Source organism: Schistocerca nitens, chromosome 7 (genome assembly GCF_023898315.1).
Source record: "Schistocerca nitens isolate TAMUIC-IGC-003100 chromosome 7, iqSchNite1.1, whole genome shotgun sequence".
Classification (NCBI taxonomy): Eukaryota; Metazoa; Arthropoda; class Insecta; order Orthoptera; family Acrididae; genus Schistocerca; species Schistocerca nitens.
In genome coordinates this window covers 61,255,475-61,278,519 of record NC_064620.1, presented here as the reverse complement: position 1 = coordinate 61,278,519, position 23,045 = coordinate 61,255,475, and the positions used below count along the sequence as shown (strand labels likewise).

Genomic DNA, 23,045 nt, shown 5'->3' with positions numbered 1-23,045 from the left:
AATCTCAACTTGGCACCCGCCTTACCAACAATTAATTTTATATGATCATTCCAATTCAAATGGTTCCGCACGCATACTCCCAGATATTTTACACAAGTAACTGCTAGCAGAGTTTGTTCCGCTATCATATAATCATACAATAAAGGATCCTTCTTTCTATGTATTCGCAATACATTACATTTGTCTATGTTAGGGGTCAGTTACCACTCCCTGCACCAAGTGCCTATCCGCTGCAGATCTTCCTACATTTCGCTGCAATTTTCTAATGCTGCAACATCTCTGTATACTACAGCATCATCCGCGGAAAGCCACATGGAACTTCCGATACTATCTACTAGGTCATTTATATATGTTGTGAAAAGCAATGGTCCCATAACACTCCTCTGTGGCACGCCAGAGGTCACTTTAACGTCTGTAGACGTCTCTCCATTGAGAACAACATGCTGTGTTCTGTTTGCTAAAAACTTCTTCAATCCAGTCACACAGCTGGTCTGATATTCCGTAGGCTCTTATTTTGTTTATCAGGCGACAGTGCGGAAGTGTATCGAACGCCTTCCGGAAGTCAAGGAAAATGGCATCTACCTGTACCAGTTTCTTTGGTGCTTCAGTGTAAATTAATGTACGCGTTAAGGTATACGAGCAAGTCAAGTCATTGCCCATTTCCGTAATTAGGGAATGGAGTAACTAAGTGAATGCACACACTGGCAGCTTCAGAATCTCGCACCGTCCAGCATGTTTGGCGGGGAGCCGTCACGAGAGAGCGCTGTGGTTTGGCGGGAGGCGCCCCAGTCTGCCTGCCGCTTCCGCGGCCGTGACGCCAGGGGGGACCAGCCAGCTCTGCGGGTGAGCGACTGGGAATTCCGCGCCGCCGCGGGTTATTCATGGGCGCAGAGCGCGGCCCGCTGTAGGAGGACCTTCCTTCCGACTGACGCAAGCTTCCCTCCTCTCCGGCGATGATAAGCACCCACTGTCTCAAGACGACCGCTGTGTTACCAGGTTAACAGGCCAGTCTCGTGAGAAGGGGACGCAAAAGCAATGGAGATCCACAAGTACTCTCTTGCTTTCATCAGCTGTCATCTGACTTGTTCGTCGCTACGCGTCAACATTTCCCTTCCTGCGCCAACTTTACGAAGAAGAACCAGTGTTTTAAAATAACAGCTGATAAATACGAGGTATTTCTAAAGGATTCACCGGATTTCATCACACTTTATCTTCTATGTGAGTGAAGAATTTTAACGTACTAAAACTAAAAAGTTTTTTTATTTTCAAAAGAATCAAACGACTTCACGTGGATGTAGCTTTTACATCCATTCACATGCAACCTTTGGGTACTTTATACACCTACCTTTAGGAACAGAGTTTTCTTTTACCTTCTCATATTTTCAATATGTCCTCCACCGGGTGCACGACTTACATCATGACGATATATCCATAGTTCGAAGACCACGTCTGTGTAAAAATTAAAATTTTCCCGGCGAATAAACTGTTCAAAAAGATTTCGGGCTTGCAGCCGGTCATCAAAGCTTCATTACACGATATTTCGGCTGGACAACTGCCAGTCATCTTCAGATGAGCCGAACGAGGACTGACGAAGACGTTCTCTGCTCCGTCTTATATAGAGCACAGTCGTCCAGCCGAAATATCGTGTAATGAAGTTTACGACGACCGGCTGCAAGCCGGAAATGTTTTTGAACACCGACCATGTCTGTACTTACTGTATTCGCTGTTGCTGCTCTGCAGTGCCACAGTTCACACAAAGCTGTTGGGAAGTGACGCATATAGATGCATTTTTTTGACAACATTACCTTCCCACAAACCAAAATTTATACACCGAAAGATCAGGTGACCTTGAAGCCCATAGGTGCATTGCGGCGTCCGTAAGCCCCATACACTGTAATGTGCTGCTGTGCTGTCAATGGAAGTCTTGTGGTACAGCTGTAAGTGCACTCCACCTGTTGAAATAAAAAGGGAACTGGGAAACGAACGAGTCTGTGAGCGAACTAGCTGCAGCAGGGAGGCACCACTCACAACCACGTGAGTCGCAAGCTACAACTTCCTCCGAAGTAAACTTTTACTTTCGTTACGTACTTTAAAATTTACACCAATTTTCTGTCTTCGCCGTGCAGAGGACATAAACAATCAGTCTTCTGAAATAGGGTGAATCTTTTTGATAAGCCGGCCGATGTGGCCGAGCGGTTCTAGGCGCTTCAGTCCGGAACAGCGCGACTGCTACGGCCCAGGTTCGAATCCTGCCTCGGGCATGGATGTGCGTGGTGTCCTTAGGTCAGTTAGGTTTAAGTAGTTCTAGGGGACTGATGACCTCAGATGTTAAGTCCCATAGCGCTCAGAGCCATTTGAACTTTTTGATAAACGCTCTGTTTTTATACACACATGAAGATGAAGTGTCATGGTGAGTAAAGCCACACTAACTCTAAAGTCATTTACGAAAGCACGATACTCCGGTAACACACATGTTAGTCTTTTAGCCGCTAGAAACAGAACAGCACCCTCATTTTCCGAGTACTTCCAGTTGCCCTTTGCGTGACGTCGCCTCCGACTGCATCAAAAGGTGCTTGCGCTAGCCCTCTAAAACTCAAAGTACACCTATAATGAAGCTGATAAATATACCGTTCATATTTACAAGAAGATTGTGCGACATATTAACAATGCAACTTGATCTAACATGTAAGGTGTCAGGCAAATCCAACACCTTCCATGAAAACCATCACATGATAAGCAAATCTAGTAGTATGTCACATAGCTCCGAATAAATCGTGACATTAAATTAACCAAAGTAATACGAGTAACGAGTGAGCAAATGGAATACCACAGACTAACACAAGAATGCCTAAATGCATGTCATACCTTCTCACCATGAGACAGACGCAGCTCCGAGGAGAGAAACGAGAACAGAAGCCGAGAGCAGAACCGTGTTAAGCGAGAAGGCCCTACGATAAGGGACGGATGGACACCCACGTCGCCAGCTAACTGCTAGGACTACACCACCCGCAAGTTTTAGCGTGAGACTATTTCGCGTCTCTGTTACATTAGGACCACCCCCCAGCCCATGTTAAAAGATAGAGCCCTTCAAAAGAACAGTGTAGATGTTACGATAACGCTAAAAGGACCACACCAGCTGCAAGTTTTAGCGTGAGACTTTTTCGTGTCTCTGTTATGTTGCAACCTCTAAAACACATTGCCCCACCACGTAGAGTATAGCGTTTCTCATTGGATAGACAGAATTTTTGTAGGCGGAGCTTAAGGTTAACATTGAGACCCTGATTAGTCAGATGAAAACACAGCCAGATAGTTTTTTTTTTAAACCAAATTCGGTAAATTATAGTAATGAGAAGTTAGGAGAGAGTTGCTTGAGAGTTGCTTCCGAGACGGCGAGGTGAGCGGAGCTGCGCCGGCCGCCACCCCCTGATGAACACCGACAAGGTAATGAACGCACGCGATGCCGCAATTTTGAGGGCATAAGGCTTCACTCAGAACTGCAGAAGTCTCATCTGTTTCATCCCCTTTTTACGTATACTAGTGTCGATCGTCAATTGAAGCTCATGGTGTTCACATTTGCCACTAGAAGTAAAAATCTGAAATGCGATGATTTTTCTGTTATACAGTTATTGAGAAGCCACATCAGCCACTGTAATTTACGACAAGTTAGATAAGTAATTAAAGATAATTGAGGGTCACTGTAGACCATTTTGATAGTTTTCTCTTTTGTGAAACTTAATTTAAACCTAGATTATAGATGTGATATGGCATAGGTCATCTTTCGATCCATTGTAGAACTTGGAAACCCATTCAGGGAATATTCGTTCACATTTTTGTTGAACGCAGTTGGTTTTTACCATCCGGTATTAAAACATTTCCTTTTATCAATAGTGCAATTTATAAACGATGTTTTGTGAGTAGAGTAAAATTTCCAATGGTAAACTTAACTGCTTTTTCGACGTTATTTTACCAGCTAACTAAAAATAGGAAAGCCTTGAACCCCTTCCACTAAATTTAGTTAGTATTAAGATTCTTTTACAGGGAGTGCAGTGGAGCTGACGCTGAAATCATTAAGTATTTGGTTATATCATCGCTAGTCTCACTGAACTCTTCTGAATTCTACATGTCATGTGTGGTCTGGCGTCTCCTTACCAGCAACAGGTCCCAGGTTCAAACTAGTCAATTCCCTAAAAAAAACACGCTCAGAGCGTCGTTGCGCGAAAGTGGTAGGGAGACACGATATAGAACAAACAGACACCACGCAGAATGTTTAGAAAGAGTAGCTCTTACATTCTGCGCCCTCATTTACTCGCTATTCATATTCTAATGCACGTGCCCCGCTGTAATTGCCATCTTATACAGCTCCCTGTAGAACCACTCAAGATATTTCCCTGATATCTGTCCACGCTGTTCCTTCTTCTGGTTACTGTTTTCTACACATCCCTTCCCTCACCAATAACAGATGGAGGTAGGTCAGTGGTCAAGATACTGGTCTCGCGTTAGGGACGCTGGCGGTTCTTCAGCTCCCATTCTGATCATCTAGATTCTTTTTGGCTTCTCGAAATCGCTTAAGGAAGTAATGCAATGGTTCCCTTGATGAAGGCGAGTGATTTGCTTCCACATCTCTTCCCAATCTCTACACGTTCAGATGTGTGTGAATTCCTTAAGGACCAGACTGCTGAGGTCATCGGTCCCTAGACTCACACACTACTTAAACTAACTTATGCTAAGAACAACAACACACACACCCATGCTCGAGGGAGGACTCTAACCTCCGGCCGGAGGGGCCGCGGAATCCGTGACAAGGCGCCTCAAACCGCACGGCTACTCCCCAATCTCTAATGACATCGTTGCTGACGCGACGTTAAGCCCAACCATCTTTCTTTACCTATCTCTTCATCGCTTTTCTCGTCAGTCCAATTAGTTTACAACATAACACTGCATCTCAGACACGTCTATTCTTCCCTTGTTCAGTTTCCCCACAGTCCGTGATTCATTTCCATACAGTGCTCCATACGTGCATTCCCAATTCATTATTTTTCGATTTAAAGCCTACATTGATACTAGAATATTTGCTTTTGGCAAGGAATAATCTATTTCACTGTGCTAGTCTTATTCCTACCTTCTCCTTGCTTCGTCTGCTATGCTTTATTTTTCTTCCAAGGTAACATAATCTCTTTACTTTGTCTTCTACGTGGACTCCTAATTTGATGCAAATTTGTCACTAATATTCTTTCTAAAAATCTTCATTTAATTTACCCTTACAAAGCATATTCTACTTGCGTATGTAGACCTGTTATAACTGCGATTAGAACATTTTTGAGCGTATGTTTATTCTAGTAATGAGAGCGGAATATTTAATCTTTCCTAAGAGGTTCAGATTATTCGTCGCTCTTCCTAATTCCCTCCAGGTTGTACACATACTCTACCCCTATGCTACCGCACCAGAGTATCCAGGCAGTGTACATAATGAGTTTTTCTTTCTACCTTGAGACAACGAAATATCTAAAAAACTACGCATCGGGTTAAAAAACGGGGAAATCATTGTTCAGTATTTTTAAAAATGCTATCCGATGTTACCAATCTGATTCACCTGTCCCACTCCAGGTACAGGGCTGGAGGTAACTTCGAAACCTTAAATAGGAACGTCACATTTTTATTACAGATTCGGATTTTATGGGAAACAATACGTAACCTTTGTATGTAACACTTTTATCGTGGTGCTATAGAAGGAGCTATAATCGACAAATAACAAAACTGAGTTCCAAAACGGTATTATCTAGAGATAAACGCATTGAATCAAAACCATAAAGAAAGGCGTGTGTGTGGCAAATGACTCAGTATTTTGCTGTTTCCTCCGTCCAGCTGTTTGGAAACATTCATTCACTGATTAATTCATTCATTATATGACCTGACCTCACTCTGAGCACGTTATTTAAAGTATCACCAATGCATATCAGCAGATTACACCGGAAACACTTCTCAGTTGTCTCTAATCATTCCACATGCGGATAATTAAGTGCATCGAGGTGGGCGGCGACATTTTTGAGCACTTACCCTGAAATAATTCTTGGAAACAAGAGCCCGTTGGTGAAAGGTGAGAGCACATACTTTAAACAAGCTTTTTGCACAGTTAGTTAACATGTCTGGTTTTACTTTCTGATTCAAATATATTTCTAGAGATAATACCATTTTGGAACTCAATTGTGCTATTTTAGGGTTACATCGCCATCAATCGAACAACGACAAAAGTGTTGCATACAGAATTCACTTATTTTTCCCCGTAGAATTAGAATATACAACAGAAATGGGATGTTCCTATTTAATATTTCACATGTGTCCCCCACCTCACCCTCTGAAATTAGACAGGTGGGTCAACACTGGTATTACCGGACAGCATTTTTTAAAATACTGAAAACGTACTTTCCTGTTTTTTCTTCTTTTTTCCTATTTCTTTTTTTTTTAATCAGATGTGTAGTTTTTGAGACATCTCGTTGTCCCAAGATAAAAAATTCACCATGTATGGATGGTGTTGCAAGCCTATGCAGTCAAAATTATACAGCTGGTAGAGGATTCTAAGCTCAGTACCTTGAGATCAATGATTCATTGTCAAACTCATTGTAAACTATCGCTCAAGGACTAATAGCGGATTCTGAAAGTACACAAAGAAAGGCAGCATAGCAGCTCGAATAGTCACAGGTTTGTTTGATTTACAGGAGAACGTCACGTAAATTCTAAAAACTCTGAAACCCTGTGAAAAACTATGGAGAAGCTCAAAGGACCAGTATTAAGTGAGGAAGCAATACTTTAGCCCACAAAGTATCGCTCCCACAGTGAGCACTAAGACAAGATTAGGCACAGACATTCAAGCGATCGTTCTTCCCGCGCTCTAAACGCAAGTAGAATGGGAAAAAAATCTTAATATGTGCTACAGTGGGAAGTACCTCGACCGCAGAGTTAACAGTTGTTAGCAGATTACGAATCACACCCTACGGAAGCAAAGTAAGGTCACAGCAACAACAGAACGGCACATAAGAATTTCCCACACTGTCTGAAACATCAAGTTGTGTGTTATACCCTGACAACCGGGTTCTCTTCACTTTTTTCAGGGGATTCATATGCCAAAAACTTTATGTAGCCCCATGCGAAATAAGCAATAGGAGTGACATTGGACAATTCTGTTGGCCACGGAAAGCGACCTTCCATTTCAGTCCTATTACTGATGTATTCCCATTACCCCTACTGGTTAAACCACAAGATCGTATGATTGCGTACCTAAGGATCTAGGAAGCAAGGCTATCGTTTCGGATTACTGCAGTATCAAAATGGGGAAAAATGACAACTCACTGCCGAAAATGACAATGACAACTCATTCAAGTACGACAATACTTTTTATATGGAATTATTAACGAATAAAAGGATTAAAGTTGGTACTGGTCTTTTACGTAGACAAAAATTTATATTGAATAAATGACTGAGTTACTAGAAATTAACTTGCAATAATACGGTCGGCATTCCAGGTGGACAAATTTAGTTGCAAAATCAGTTAATCAGAGCAACGGCGTACGTAATCTATAATTGTGCGTACAACTCAGCTACATAATTCTGTACCCTGCTGGTGCAAATATTCCCAGTGTTTCTTAAATTTAACATGGCTGAATCACTCTGATCAACAATTTTGACAGAACACTCTTAATAGGATAAAACGTTGAAATGTCCCCTTTGGAAAATTATTAATGACTGTGCTGATAAAACCTCTTACGCTATTTGATTTTCAAACAGCTGAGCAAAACTGAACGTACTCAGACATTTCTCTCTTTACTTATTCTGATCAACACTAAACTGATACCAATATTTTTAGCGCAACGCAATCTGACTTTCAATAATCCCCACAAAAGAATGGCCCTGACTAACAATAATCTATACCTTTCATGTATCACTTACCTCACAAAAATCTTCGTTACTCGAACTACTGCAATACAGTGAGCGTCAATACTGCCGACTAAATAAAAGATTCTAACTACTGAAGGCACTAACTACTGATAGGCATAGTTAGCAAATGAAAGATTTTGGTAGAGAACAAACTATGTATTTACCTTAATAGTGTTCAAAAGTGATGAATATATATACACTCCTGGAAATGGAAAAAAGAACACATTGACACCGGTGTGTCAGACCCACCATACTTGCTCCGGACACTGCGAGAGGACTGTACAAGCAATGATCACACGCACGGCACAGCGGACACACCAGGAACCGCGGTGTTGGTCGTCGAATGGCGCTAGCTGCGCAGCATTTGTGCACCGCCGCCATCAGTGTCAGCCAGTTTGCCGTGGCATACGGAGCTCCATTGTAGTCTTTAACACTGGTAGCATGCCGCGACAGCGTGGACGTGAACCGTATGTGCAGTTGACGGACTTTGAGCGAGGGCGTATAGTGGGCATGCGGGAGGCCGGGTGGACGTACCGCCGACTTGCTCAACACGTGGGGCGTGAGGTCTCCACAGTACACCGATGCTGTCGCCAGTGGTCGGCGGAAGGTGCACGTGCCCGTCGACCTGGGACCGGACCGCAGCGACGCACGGATGCACGCCAAGACCGTAGGATCCTACGCAGTGCCGTAGGGGACCGCACCGCCACTTCCCAGAAAATTAGGGACACTGTTGCTCCTAGGGTATCGGCGAGGACCATTCGCAACCGTCTCCATGAAGCTGGGCTACGGTCCCGCACACCGTTAGGCCGTCTTCCGCTCACGCCCCAACATCGTGCAGCCCGCCTCCAGTGGTGTCGCGACAGGCGTGAATGGAGGGACGAATGGAGACGTGTCGTCTTCAGCGATGAGAGTCGCTTCTGCCTTGGTGCCAATGATGGTCGTATGCGTGTTTGGCGCCGTGCAGGTGAGCGCCACAATCAGGACTGCATACGACCGAGGCACACAGGGCCAACACCCGGCATCATGGTGTGGGGAGCGATCTCCTACACTGGCCGTACACCACTGGTGATCGTCGAGGGGACACTGAATAGTGCACGGTACATCCAAACCGTCATCGAACCCATCGTTCTACCATTCCTAGACCGGCAAGGGAACTTGCTGTTCCAACAGGACAATGCACGTCCGCATGTATCCCGTGCCACCCAACGTGCTCTAGAAGGTGTAAGTCAACTACCCTGGCCAGCAAGATCTCCGGATCTGTCCCCCATTGAGCATGTTTGGGACTGGATGAAGCGTCGTCTCACGCGGTCTGCACGTCCAGCACGAACGCTGGTCCAACTGAGGCGCCAGGTGGAAATGGCATGGCAAGCCGTTCCACAGGACTACATCCAACATCTCTACGATCGTCTCCATGGGAGAATAGCAGCCTGCATTGCTGCGAAAGGTGGATATACACTGTACTAGTGCCGACATTGTGCATGCTCTGTTGCCTGTGTCTATGTGCCTGTGGTTCTGTCAGTGTGATCATGTGATGTATCTGACCCCAGGAATGTGTCAATAAAGTTTCCCCTTCCTGGGACAATGAATTCACGGTGTTCTTATTTCAATTTCCAGGAGTGTATATCAGTTCGTGACATCCAGTCTTACAAATTTCGTTTTCTGATGGACACACGTCCAGATCGTCCGCTCTCAAAACTCTGCCATCTCTCTCCCCACATCCATGACTGCTGGCGGCTCACCTCCAACTGCCCAATACTACAATAGCAAATATTCCAACAATGCCAACCAGCCACAGATTGCACACAGCACAGTCCGTGATTTTCATACAGAGCACTACGTCGCGTTACCAACATAAAAACCTAAACAGCCTACTTACAACGTATTGTGATCACTGTAACACTGAAACCATCTTGACCACGACAATATAGAAACGTCACTGCACACTTACACTTATCTTCACGAATTCATGTTCAGATGAATTAAGCAGAATAAAAAAGTAAGACTTTAAACTACCGAAATTCACTATGAAGCGAACTGCACCCGTGGAACGAGGCGATATTCGACGAATGGTGTAACTTCACCGTTTGTCCGACTTTAATCCCATCTAGTGTGCGTTGAGAGACGTACTGCGGCACGCCCACAAGCACCAACAGTTGTCAACGGCGCTGGATGGGGAACGGAACGCCCTGCCGCAAGAACTCATCAACTCCTTACCGGCCTTGTGGCCACCACTGGAAACATTGTGCAGCGTACATTGCCGTCCGTGGTGATCACACGTGCTACCACGTCCCTCCTTTTGTAGTGTCCAGCGAACCGTCATGAAGCGTGACGACTTCAGTTTAATTATGTACTTGAATGGAAGTGTCATTTAGGTTCGTCTCAGTGTGTACTGTACTGTAGCCGTTCTCTCTGTGTATGGTCCAAGTTTCGTCGATCTGTGTCACCTCGCAGTGACGCAGCATACGACTGATACTTTCGCCTTTAAGTTTTGCACAGGAGCTTAGTTAAAAGGATAACTATAACTTCTAAATAATAAAGTTCCATCACTTTTAGCTTCTGTATGTTTAAACACATAAGCAACTGGTCCCCGATGATCATTTAACTTCCGAGGTAGTGTAATTTCCATCTGCTCACACGCACCTCAGAGTTCCAACTACTCCCTTCGATTGCCCAAATAGGTCTGACATTACATCGTCTCTTCCCGCCAAGTGAGAGACATCATTTACATTGCTAGCGACAAAACTAGTTAAAGTGATTTTACATAAAATTTGTCCGCTGCTCGTGGTCTCGCGATAGCGTTCTCGCTTTCCGACCACAGTGTCCCGGGTTCGATACACGGCAGGGTCAGGGATTTTCATCTGCCTCGAGATGACTGGGTGTTGTTGTGTCGTCTTCATCATGATCATTCATCCCCATTTCGGTCGGAGGAAGGCAACAGCAAACCACCTCCGATAGGACCTTACCTAATACAGCGGTGCGGGTATCCCGCATCGTCCCCTACGTTCTGTCAAGGAATATCGGACCTCATCACATAAAATTTTTACATAACTGAAACAAAAGTTAGTGAAACTATTTTTGTAAATGACTATAAAATTCACATATTTATAAAGAGTGTTCGGAAATTCCCGTTACAAACTTCTAGGATTGGTTTGGCAAGTGACTACATGATATTATGAATAGAAACCCATCTCCGAAAACGTACCGTTTCCGTTCTACGACGGTCTCAGTTCTGATGTGTAACGTGTCGACGTCTGCTCAGGGAAAGAGACAAGGCCCCCGAGTTACTTGTCCTGGTATGCAGTAGGGTAGACACGATGACGTGAACTACGTCACACACTCACCTAATGCTGCTTAACACCTGCCTTGTTGCGAGACTGCCGGCCGGTGTGGCCGAGCGGTTCTAGGCGCTTCAGTCCGGAACCGCGCTGCTGCTACTGTCGCAGCTTCGAATCCTGCCTCGGGCATGGATGTGTGTGGTGTCCTTAGGTTAGTTAGGTTTACGTAGTTCTACGTCTAGGGGACTGATGACCTCCGATGTTAAGTCCCATAGTGCTCAGAGCCATTTGAGCCATTTGCTACGAGACTCCTGTAGTGACAGAAGATCTGCCTGCACGAGGCCTGGACGCTGCGCCAGAAACCGAAGAGACACCAGCCGGGGTAGAGAGTGTGTACCAGAACGTGCTTCGTAGGTACAATGTCGGTAACAAAGTTAGTAGTCGCCACATCGAGCCACTGTTGTAATGCATCACTATAGCTCCGTACGTACATTATGCTGGGTTCTCTTTTGTTTTGAAATAATGTAAACACATAACGTTTAAATGTCTCTTGTCGAATTGTTACCTAATAATTGTACTGCGTCACGATTAATTCAGTTCGTGAAGCAGAAGTGGTGAGCTAAACATCTTAATTGAAACCGTCGTAGAACGGAAACAGTTCGTTTCTGGACAAAGGTTTCTGTGTTATGTACTCACTCCCCACTAGTAGTCCTTGAAGTACGTTACTGGCCATTAAAATTTCTACACCACGAAAATGACGTGCTACAGACACGAAATTTAACCGACAGGAAGAAGATGCTGTGATATGCAAATGATTAGCTTTTCAGAGCATTCACACAAGGTTGGCGACGGTAGCGACACCTCCAACGTGCTGACATGAGAAATGTTTGCAAGCAATTTCTCATACACAAACAGCTTTTGACCGGCGTTGCCTGGTGAAACGTTGTTGTGATGCCTCTGGTAAGGAGGAGAAATGCGTACCATCATATTTCCGACTTTGATAAAGGTCGGATTGTAGCCTATCGCGATTGCGATTTATCATATCGCGACGTTGCTACTCGCGTTGGTCGAGATCCACTGACTGTTAACAGAATATGGAATCGGTGGGTTCAGGAGGGTAATACGGAACGCCGTGCTGGATCCCAACGGCCTCGTATCACTAGCAGTCGAGATGACAGGTATCTTATCCGCCTGGCTGTAACGGATCGTGCAGCCACGTCTCGATCCCTGAGTCAACAGATGGGCACGTTTGCAAGACAACAGAAATCTGCACGAACAGTTCGACGACGTTTGCAGCAGCATGGACTGTCAGTTCGGAGACCATGGCTTCGGATACCCTTGATGCTGCATCACAGACAGGAACGCCTGCGATGGTGTACTCAACGATGTACCAGAGTGCACGAATGGCAAAACGTCATTTTTTCGGATGAATCCACGTTCTGTTTACAGCATCATGATGGTCGTATCCGTGTTTGGCGACATCGCGGTGAACGCACATTGGAAGTGTGTATTCGTCATCGCCATACTGGCGTATCACCCGGCGTGATGGTACGGGGTGCCATTGGTTACACGTCTCGGTCACCTGTTGTTCGCACTGACGGCACTTTGATTAGTGGACGTTACATTTCGCATGTGTTACGACCCGTGGCTCTACCCTTCATTTGATCCCTGCGAAACCCTACATTTCAGCAGCATATTGCACGACCGCATGTTGTAGGTCCTGTACGGGCCTTTCTGGATACAGAAAATGTTCGAATACTGCCACGGCGGCCGGCCGCTTGTGGCCGAGCGGTTCTGGCGCTACAGTCTGCAACCGCGCGACCGCTACGATCGCAGGTTCGAATCCTGCCTCGGGCATGGATGTGTGTGTTGTCCTTAGGTTAGTCAGGTTTATGTAGTTCTAAGTTCTAGGGGACTTATGACCTCAGCAGTTGAGTCCCATAGTGCTCAGAGCCATTTAAACATTTTGAACTGCCGTGGCCAGCACATTGTCCAGGTCTCTCACCAACTATAAACGCCTGGTCAATGTTGGCCGAGCAACTGTGTCGTCACAATATGCCAGTTACTACTCTTGATGAACTGTGGTATCGTGTTGAAGCTGCATGGGCAGCTGTACCTGTGCACGCCATCCAAGCTCTGTTTGACTCAATGCCCAGGCGTATCAAGGCCGTTATTACGGCCAGAGGTGGTTGTTCTGGGCACTGATTTCTCAGAATCTATGCACCCAAATTGCGTGAAAATGTAATCACATGTCAGTTCTAGCATAATATATTTGTCCAATGAATACCCTTTTATCATCTGCATTTCTTCTTGGTGTAGGAATTTTAATGGCCAGTAGGGTATGTGACAGGAGTTTCTGAACACCGTGCATTTCTTGTTAATTAGGTTAAAAATTATTTTACCCATTTCGAATTAAAGCAGTAGTTCACAAAGAATATTTACATATAAATCGAGCCACATGAAGTTAATATTTTTACAAATGAAATGATTGATAGGTTTCGGTACTAGGCTTAGTTACATCACGCTCTCCATCCAAGATGACATATTAGTTACATAGAGGAGGAAATATTAGTACAAAATAGCAAAAGATGAAGGTCAGCATCAAACTACTGGGAAGAGTATTGACTAAAACAAACAGTGCAGTCGTGCAGTGGTCAGAGTTGCCTTTAACTGGCAGTTCACGCGTTTGCACGTGGTAGGGAGCTACCAGTTAGCGTCGGCCGGATGTGTGGCAGCTGGAACCGGCGGCGGAGCAGGAGGCAACGGCCGGGACGCGGGCGTATCGCGGCTGTGCCTGCCTGGCTCGTGGGTAGCGAGTGGGTACCAGCATATCGCGACCCGCCCGATAAGCCGGCAGGGGACGCCAGATAACGACGCAGGACCACAGCTGCTCCCTACACACCGCATCTGGGGCTAAACGACTAGGGAACGACGCGTCACTCCGGTGCGTCAGAGGGCGCCTACTTGTGTGCTTTGCCTTTTAAACCTAACTGTGTTCTATGTGTTTCAGAATGAAACGAGGAGCTGACTTCTGTTTTTTTTTTTTTTTTTTTTTTTTTTTAATCCCGTCTGGAAAGCGTCGCGTGGGTCTACTCCTGTAAACTGAAGGGTTGGCCGAATGTAGGAAGTGAGCAGGTGCAGGAAAAGTTAAAACACGTCGGTACTGGAATGAGGTTTTCACTCTGCAGCGGAGTGTGCGCTGATATGAAACTTCCTGACAGATTAAAACTGTGTGCCGGACCGAGACTCGAACTCGGGACCTTTGCCTTTCGCGGGCAAGTGCTCTACCATCTGAGCTACCAAAGCACGACTCACGCCCCGCCCTCACAGCTTCACTCCTGCCAGTATCTCGTCTCCTACCTTCCAAACTTTACAGAAGCTGTCCTGCTAACCTTGCAGAACTAGCACTCCTGAAAGAAAGGATGTTGCGGAGGAGACATGGCTTAGCTTTGGAAGGTAGGAGACGAGATACTGGCAGAAGTGAAGCTGTGAGGAAGGGGCGTGAGTCGTGCTTGGGCAGCTCAGATTGTAGAGCACTTGCCCGCGAAAGGCAAAGGTCCCGAGTTCGAGTCTCGGTCCGGCACACAGTTTTAATCTGCCAGGAAGTTTCACGTCGGTACTGCGTGTCAAATTATAGATGTTCAAAATAGGTAAAAACAAGTTAATAAATGGTTACACAACTTTGCAATGATGAGCAAGCCTTAGACCCGTCGTAAGTAGTACGAAGTCTAAATAGCAAGCCAACACCCTCTGAAGCTGAAGTGATGTTTCTAGGCCGTCTGCTCTTGATCAAATGCGCAGAATCCAGAGCGACGCTCGTAGAGCTCCACAGCAACGGCTAGAGGGCGCTGTCATCGGTGTCTCGTAGTGCCAACTTATGAACTGGCACCTACGCCGTGGCATCGTTGCTATCTGTGGTGTGCGTACTGTAAGACCTTCAGTACACACACCATCATATTATTTGACTTGTCGCTCTAACGAAGTAGGCGAGTGTAGCAATATGTCTCGTGGTCTTATCGTGGCGTGTTTATCTTCTGCCGTTAGATCCGACGATAGAAATGGCACTTTCACGCTTAGAGTAGCAGATTGACAGTGGCCAACTTTAAACAGAACTTGATTAATTTTCACACACATTTATTAAAATAATAAAAATTACTTAACATGGTACTGGATGCTATTTACAATTGACAATCTGATGTTCCTTTGGTATTGGCATGTTAATCTTATCCTCACATACATCGCTGATACTTGACAAAAGTGTCTATACATTTATCTTCATGGTTATGTACAGGAATATGATAATGTTATTAGGCGCAGAATTAAACTTGACTATAGACTGGTACAGACAAATGTAGAACTCGTACACATTAATGCAGACTAATGCAGACTGGTGATCGGAGGTCTGTACACTCGTTATAATACCTCGCGCGTTCAGGTATCACTGCGCAAGTGTGATCCGCGAGGAGAAAAGGTTCTACGTTAGCAGCAATCTCATTGGCTGCGTTACATATTAATACCCGGATCGACGGAAACAGAATTTGGTCCGTCTCTATGGCAGGACCATCCTGTAGTGCGGAGACGGACGAGCACTGCGCCTGCGCTGTTGTGCTTAGCTGGGCGCGCTCTAGTGGGAAAGGTGTGTACGCGCTAACTACACGGAACTATGTACACAACACTATCGATACCACTCGTTTATTCCCTCAGAACAAAGACCAGTGGTAAAGTGCTCCTATCGGAGCACAAAAAAATCGAATATCTTCCTGTTTATTTAAGACTCTGACTCAAAACTGGGGTAACAGCTGCCTCAACACTTTCCACAGATACTACTACAACGCCGCGCCAACGCAAGGTTGGCAGCCCGTCGTCTACCGAGCACAGCGCACTCTAGCGGACTGTGCAGCTCGACGGAACTGGAGTGTGCCTCGTTCACTTCTTAGCTAGATTTCAACCTAGGCAGACGCACTTTCATAATCGGCCCTCAGCCAGTTCTGTTTGCATTAATTCTCTGAGGAGGGTCCATCAGGCTTAGTTCCTGAGAATATGCTGTATTAGTTATAGCCGTAGCCGCAGTCCTACAAACTACTGAAGGTAAGTAATTTTCATTGTACTATGTGTTTCTTGAATAATAATCCTTCCCTCTAACAGTGTGCCGTACCGCATATTATTGCAACCTGGACTCCTTCAGCTCTTATCAACTCGGCCTCCTACTTATCTGCATTTAGTAACGAGCTGAAAACACCCACGGGTTTTGTGCCTCTAAACAGTCAGACACAATACGAACATATTCGCGCTCTTTCATGCAGAGAGAGAAAAAGGAAAGGAAGGAAGACTTGGATTAACGTCCCGTCGAGATCGAGGTCATTAGAGGCGGACCTCAAGCTCGGCTTGTATCAAGGATGGGGAAGGAACTCGGCCGTGCCCTTTCAAAGGAACCGTCCAGGAATTTTCCCGGAACGATTTAGGAAAATCGTGGAAAATCTAAATCCGGATGAGCGGACGAGGATTAGATCCGTCGTCCTCCCGAATGTGAGTTCACTGTCAGACAGTGGCAGTTGCAAGAAGACGGAAAATTAATGTATAGGGTAAGGTGGGGTAAATCCGACCGAGTAATTTCTTGTAGCTATAAAATGCGTATCGGAGGTCCGATCTTAATGTTATATACGTTAAATTATAGGTAATATAATAGAGAAACTGTTTGTAAAATATTTTCGTTATACCATCAATATTTTGTAACGTTGTTACTTTAATTTGTTATGAAAGCGGTGCTGATAGACAATAAAAGCGGATTAAAAGCTGTGAGCTGTCTGGGGAAGTTAACCTTGCATTACTGCGCAACTGTTTCACCAGGTATCCAGTCTAGCTTACCAAATTCCCAACCAGACTAACATTAATTAATATCTTTTAATAGTTATACGACAACCGGTGATATATATATATATATATATATATATATATATATATATATATATATATATATATATATATATATAAAAGAGAATTTAAATAAAAAGAAATAAATCAGTTTATATTTGGAAATTTATTTTAACATTGATCATTGAAATTTCAGCATATTAAACTTGATTCATAACTAAACTGGTGCCTTATTTAGGATTGTGAAAATGTGAGATTGTAATCTTACAGAACACATAAAATATGGAGCCAAGATTGGGAGACTGCATACAACACTGCATTCATAAAATAACACACGAAGAACGTCGAAACATATGCAAGAGGAAATTAACCACAACCAACCGATTCAATTTTCACCCAAAGAAGTTATGGTCGTAGCACAATCCTGTCTGTCATGTAATTACCACACACTGGTATACTAAATTCATACAACTCTCTGTGAAATCTTCCCGAAAAGAATAGCTGAGGGCTACTTTGATGATTACACCACATGCTTCACGTGGTCAACTTGGTTTACACAAAGAGTGTAACTCCACAATAATTTTGATAATTAAAATAAATTAGATCGAAAAGCAATTTACAGAAGAAAAACCTCGAACTGGTTACTATCGTCTTACTATTAACCTGATGGGTCAAACAATTGTATAAGCACGTGGTACTGGTTTCACAAAGTACACCACACGTGGGTTGGACATAAAGAAAAGTTGCTATATTGAAAATTATTGTCAAGACGAGACGTTATAAACTCACGCACATTCGCATTTAAGATTGATGAACTTAGAGTTACTGATCAACACGTGGTTCCACTTTACTCACAAAGTAGTGACAAAGGAACTACCGGAATATATTCTGAACTTCACACTCGAATTACACTGCATTGCAATTAAAGATAACATTAGATACTTTAGAGCTAAACCTGAAATAAAGGCGATTAAATTTTCAGTTAGGCTGATCTTAAGAAATCCATTGTCCTACGGACTTGGCAGACACGCGCTTAGCCGGAGATCTTACCACTTCAGACGCTCGCCGCGGACAGACTGCCCTGGCCTGCTACCGAGCGTGCTTAACCGATACAAATGGAATTGACCAGAGAGGCAGCTTCCTATACCAACATGACAAGGGACGGACAGGACCATTCTAAGAATAGAAACCTCTCTGCTTTTAGAAAGCGTAGCTACCTGTTCCGACATTGGTCCTACTGTTCTCTAGCAGACAGGCTTGTCTGCTACCCTCTGGCATGCAAGTGGAAATACATTTGCTCATTCATCCTCTCACACAGAAGGGAAGGGGGATGACAGTATCTTATCATATACAGTATATAAAAGAAAGCGGATGTGGGTTCCGTATGAGACTGTGTGACATGAATTACACATAAGAATTACATATAAACTGTGCTTTAAAGTGTAGTAGTGTGACAGATCGTTCTTGTTTATGTGTAAAAGTAACACGTTCCACTGCTCCGTCTCCTCCCAGATAGTCAGAAACACCACAGTGAATTTAGAAGTGGGATGTATGCCGTAAATGACAACAGTTTTAAAAAATTAACGTGAAAGGAATCCAACAGAGACCTTTCAACATCTGGGATGTCATTGAACGTGCCGTTCGAACTCGTCGCCCTTCTCCCCTGAATTTACAGGAAGTAGGTGGCTTGTGTGCAGACGTGGTGCCAACGTCCTCCAGCGTCCTATCAAGGCCTAATTGCTTCCATACCACGACGCATTGCCACTGTTATCAGTGCCAAAGATGGACATTCCGTTTTTAGATAGTTGGTCTTAATGCACTGGCTGATCAGTGTAAGATATTTTTGATGACACTTACGACCAGTGAAAAACCCACTTATGTTATGATTGACTAAGACCTAAGTTGGATCGAGACCTGAAAGCAAATGTTATCACGCAAAAGTAGGACACTTCAAGAGCCCTGCAGAACGCAGATATCTATGTATCCGTCTACGGCCGTCTACGCAATAGGTGCACATCTACCTACATAGTGTACACTTAGAACAACTTCCTACTGTATCGTCAGAGGGCGCACAGATAATCAAACATGCGAACACGAGCAATGTCATAAACAGTAGAATGGTGTAATGTATGCATTTGGTTCTTTGATCTGGAAGCCATTCTTTTCTACCCCACTTGGATGTTTTTACTATGTGATTCAATTTGTCCAAATAAATTATACATTTTTATTGTATGTTTGTACCTTACTCTATGAAGGGTGAGTCACTAACTATTTCCACCAAGAATGTGAGGTGAAAAGTTTGTGGGGCAAAAATTGCGTGGGATAAGGGCGGCAAAAATATGACGTTGGTTTGTTGTTGCTGGGCGGGGTCGCTTCAGAGATGTGAAGGTCAACTTTTTTTTTTTTTTTTAAAGGGATACTATAGTATGGCATTTACACAAATGGCCATTAAAATTGCTACACCACGAAGATGACGTGCTACAGATGCGAAATTTAACCGACAGGAAAAAGGTGCTGTGATATGCAAATGATTAGCTTTTCAGAGCATTCACACAAGGTTGGCGCCGGTGGAGACACCTACAACGTGCTGACACGAGGAAAGTTTCCAACCGATTTCTCATACACAAACAGCAGTTGACCGCCTTTGCCTGGTGAAACGTTGTTGTGTTACCTCGTGTAAGGAGGAGAACTGCGTACCATCACGTTTCCGACTTTGATAAAGGTCGGATTGTAGCCTATCGCGATTACGGTTTATCGTATCGCGACATTGCTGCTCGCGTTGGTCGAGATCCAATGGCTGTTAGCAGAGTATGGAATCGGTGGGTTCAGGAGGGTAATACGGAACGCCGTGCTGGATCCCAACGGCCTCGTATCACTAGAGTCGAGATGACAGGCATCTTATCCGCATGGCTGTAACGGATCGTGCAGCCACGTCTCGATCCCTGAGTCAACAGATGGGCACGTTTGCAAGACAACAACCATCTGCACGAACAGTTCGACGACGTTTGCAGCAGCACGGACTATCAGCTCAGAGACCATGGCTGCGGTTACCCTTGACGCTGCATCACAGACAGGAACGCCTGCGATGGTGTACTCAACGACGTACCTGGGTGCACAAATGGCAAAATGTCATTTTTTCGGATGAATCCAGGTTCTGTTTACAGCATCATGATGGTCGCATCCGTGTTTGGCGACTTCGCGGTGAACGCACATTGGAAGCATGTATTCGTCATCGACATACTGGCGAATCACCCGGCCTGATGGTATGGGGTGCCATTGGTTACACGTCTCGGTCACCTCTTGTTCGCATTGATGGCACTGTGAACAGTGGACGTTACATTTCAGATGTGTTACGATCCGTGGCTCTACCCTTCATTCGATCCCTGCGAAACCCTACATTTCAGCATGATAATGCACGACCGCATGTATAGGTCCTGTACGGGCCTTTCTGGATACGGAAAACGTTCGACTGCTGCCCTGGCCAGTACATTCTCCAGATGTCTCACCAATTGAAAACGTTTTGTCAATGGTGGCCGAGTAACTGGCTCGTCACAATACGCCTCTCACTACTCTTGATGAACTGTGGTATCGTGTTGAAACTGCATGGGCAGCTGTACCTGTCCACGCCATCCAAGCTCTGTTTGACTCAATGCCCAGGCGTATGAAGGCCTTTATTACGGTTAGAGGTGATTGTTCTGGGTACTGATTTCTCAGGATCTATTCACCCATTTGCGTGAAAATGTAATCACATTTCAGTTCTAGTATAATATATTTGTCCAATGAATACCCATTTATCATCTGCATTTCTTCTTGGTGTAGCGATTGTAATGGCCAGTAGTGTATTTTCTGATAGCGGCTATCGAGACAAATCCAATGATGTGCGACAGTAAGGTCTTTGAAGGTCAACGAAGGTCACAATGGTGGCATAAACGACCGTTTACAAAAGGTGTTCAAAGCGATGACCATTGGTATCAATGCAGTGCTGCAATCTTCTTATCATGGATTGAGTGTTATTCCTTATGACATCGGCACTTATCGAAGCACAACTCGTAAATTACCGAAATAATCCAGCACAAAGCGTATAGACGAGCAATCTACTGATAGACAATGCATACAAACACGCTCACAACGCTTAAACACCCGAAAATAATGCAGTGTTGGCCTGTGGCGGGAATGATTCACGTTTCCTACTAACAGCAGGAATGCCATCCAAATGGAGAGATCTGTTGCAATGCAGGCATGTAGTCGACTTAAGTATGTAGTCCTCTAGATAGCCGAATATCGAACTAATACTTAGTATGTGTTGGTCAGCCTCTGTGATCAAGTGGAAATTTGAGAAGATTGAATATGGACATATGTTTGTGCTGGGCCATTATTCCACCCTATGTAAATTGTTTGGTCGAGTGCTTCTTCACATTTTACGTCTTTATTTAGTTGAGAGAACATCGATTGTGATGTGTGCAGGTAACAGGTGGGAGACACGTTTGCTGGTTCTCTAGACACAAGAAGTACCTTATTTGACTTTGTAAATTATAAGGCTGATGTGGAATCTGTTACATAACCGACATCGGTATTCGGAAGTGGAAATATCGGTTTCCACTACTTTCTTTTTTCGAGTTTCCACGTAAAGGTCTTCGCAGACGGGTAAGTTTCTCTCTGCTGATCTTTAGTGATTGGTGGCAGTACCCTTCGCTGGACATCACAAAATAATGAGGTGCGAGTGAAGTCGAACATAAAAAACTACACTGATTTTGCTCATAAAACTATATGAAAGTGCACTTTGTCTGTTTTCGTGGAAAGAGAAGATTTATTATCGTGGTGAATGTTTCTTTTTAATAGTTGCTTTATTATAGGAGTCGAGTTGATGTTAAATAATCGAACACGGAATACTGGGCGAGTTCCCTACGAGAGCGCGGTTCTACCCCGGGCACTGCTGGAGCGTCCTACATGACGTGAAACAAAAGTGTTTTCCATCCCAGAATGAGAGGCGTTGGGGACCTGTCTAGTCTGTGACAGCAGCACCTCCTAACCATTAGGGGCGGCTACGCCACTATGGTTTAGACGACCAAGATGCATTTGGGAAAGCCGCCCTTTTATCTCCTAGTTAACTATACCCGCTTTTGTGTTTTCGAAGGGCGAGTGTATCAAGGCAGGTGGTGGCCAGCACATGTCACCAGGCTGCTGGTGTAGTAGCTCCATGGGTCCTTCCATCCCGTAGGTAGATTTCTGGCAGTGTGTGATTGTACATTGAAGACAACGCAAGTTCAACTGCAATCTTTCAGGATGACGATTTTCCCCAGTCCATGTGTTCTATTATGACCAACTCAATATCAGTATTGCTTTTTTATGATAATTTCGAGGTGTAATTAGAACTGCGACGTATTTTTTCGAGCAGCTATGATAGCGTGCATTGGCTTCTGTTAGCTGGGCTGTTGGGTAATTTTTAGTGGGCGCCTGTAGCAAAATCTGTCGTCAAACAGCGATAAATGCTGTATGCTTGCAGCTGATAAAATTTTTTGAACTCCTCTCTGTCCAACACCAGCATCTAGTCAGTTGAACAATTGTACCTTTAACCCCAGCCTTTTCCCCCCTAGCTTGTAGGTGTAGGGTAGAGTTTGAATGTTTCTGTCACTGGTTTCGACGGGTATTCCGAGATTTTTTTCCCAGCAGGATAACACCAGTTGTATGGTATCGTCAGTTTTTGTCCTATTTTGCGATCTTAGGCCATTCTTATGCAGCGCTATGCATATAGTTGTGCAATTAGGACAGATCTTCGTGATTAATTACGTATTTAGGATCGATATTTACGTCAGTTGCGAATGGTACTGGGAGTTTTTTTCCTAGCAGGCTAAGAGCATTTGTATGGTATCGTTAATTTTTGAGATTTTAAGTCGGTCTTGTGCAGCGCTATGCATATAATTGTGTAATTAGGACCTATCTTTCTGATTAATTACGTAATTAGGATGGATA

The 23,045-nt window shown here is 44.4% G+C and overlaps 1 protein-coding gene across 1 annotated transcript in view; it reads left to right on the top strand.

Moving 5' to 3' along the window:
* Positions 1-732: 732 nt before the first annotated feature.
* LOC126195471 (60S acidic ribosomal protein P2-like) overlaps positions 733-23,045 on the top strand; it is a 35,188-nt gene continuing 12,875 nt past the window's right edge. The window contains exon 1 of the mRNA XM_049934099.1: positions 733-904. Coding sequence (XP_049790056.1) covers positions 733-904 — 172 coding nt within the window. The remainder of the gene's footprint in view (positions 905-23,045) is intronic.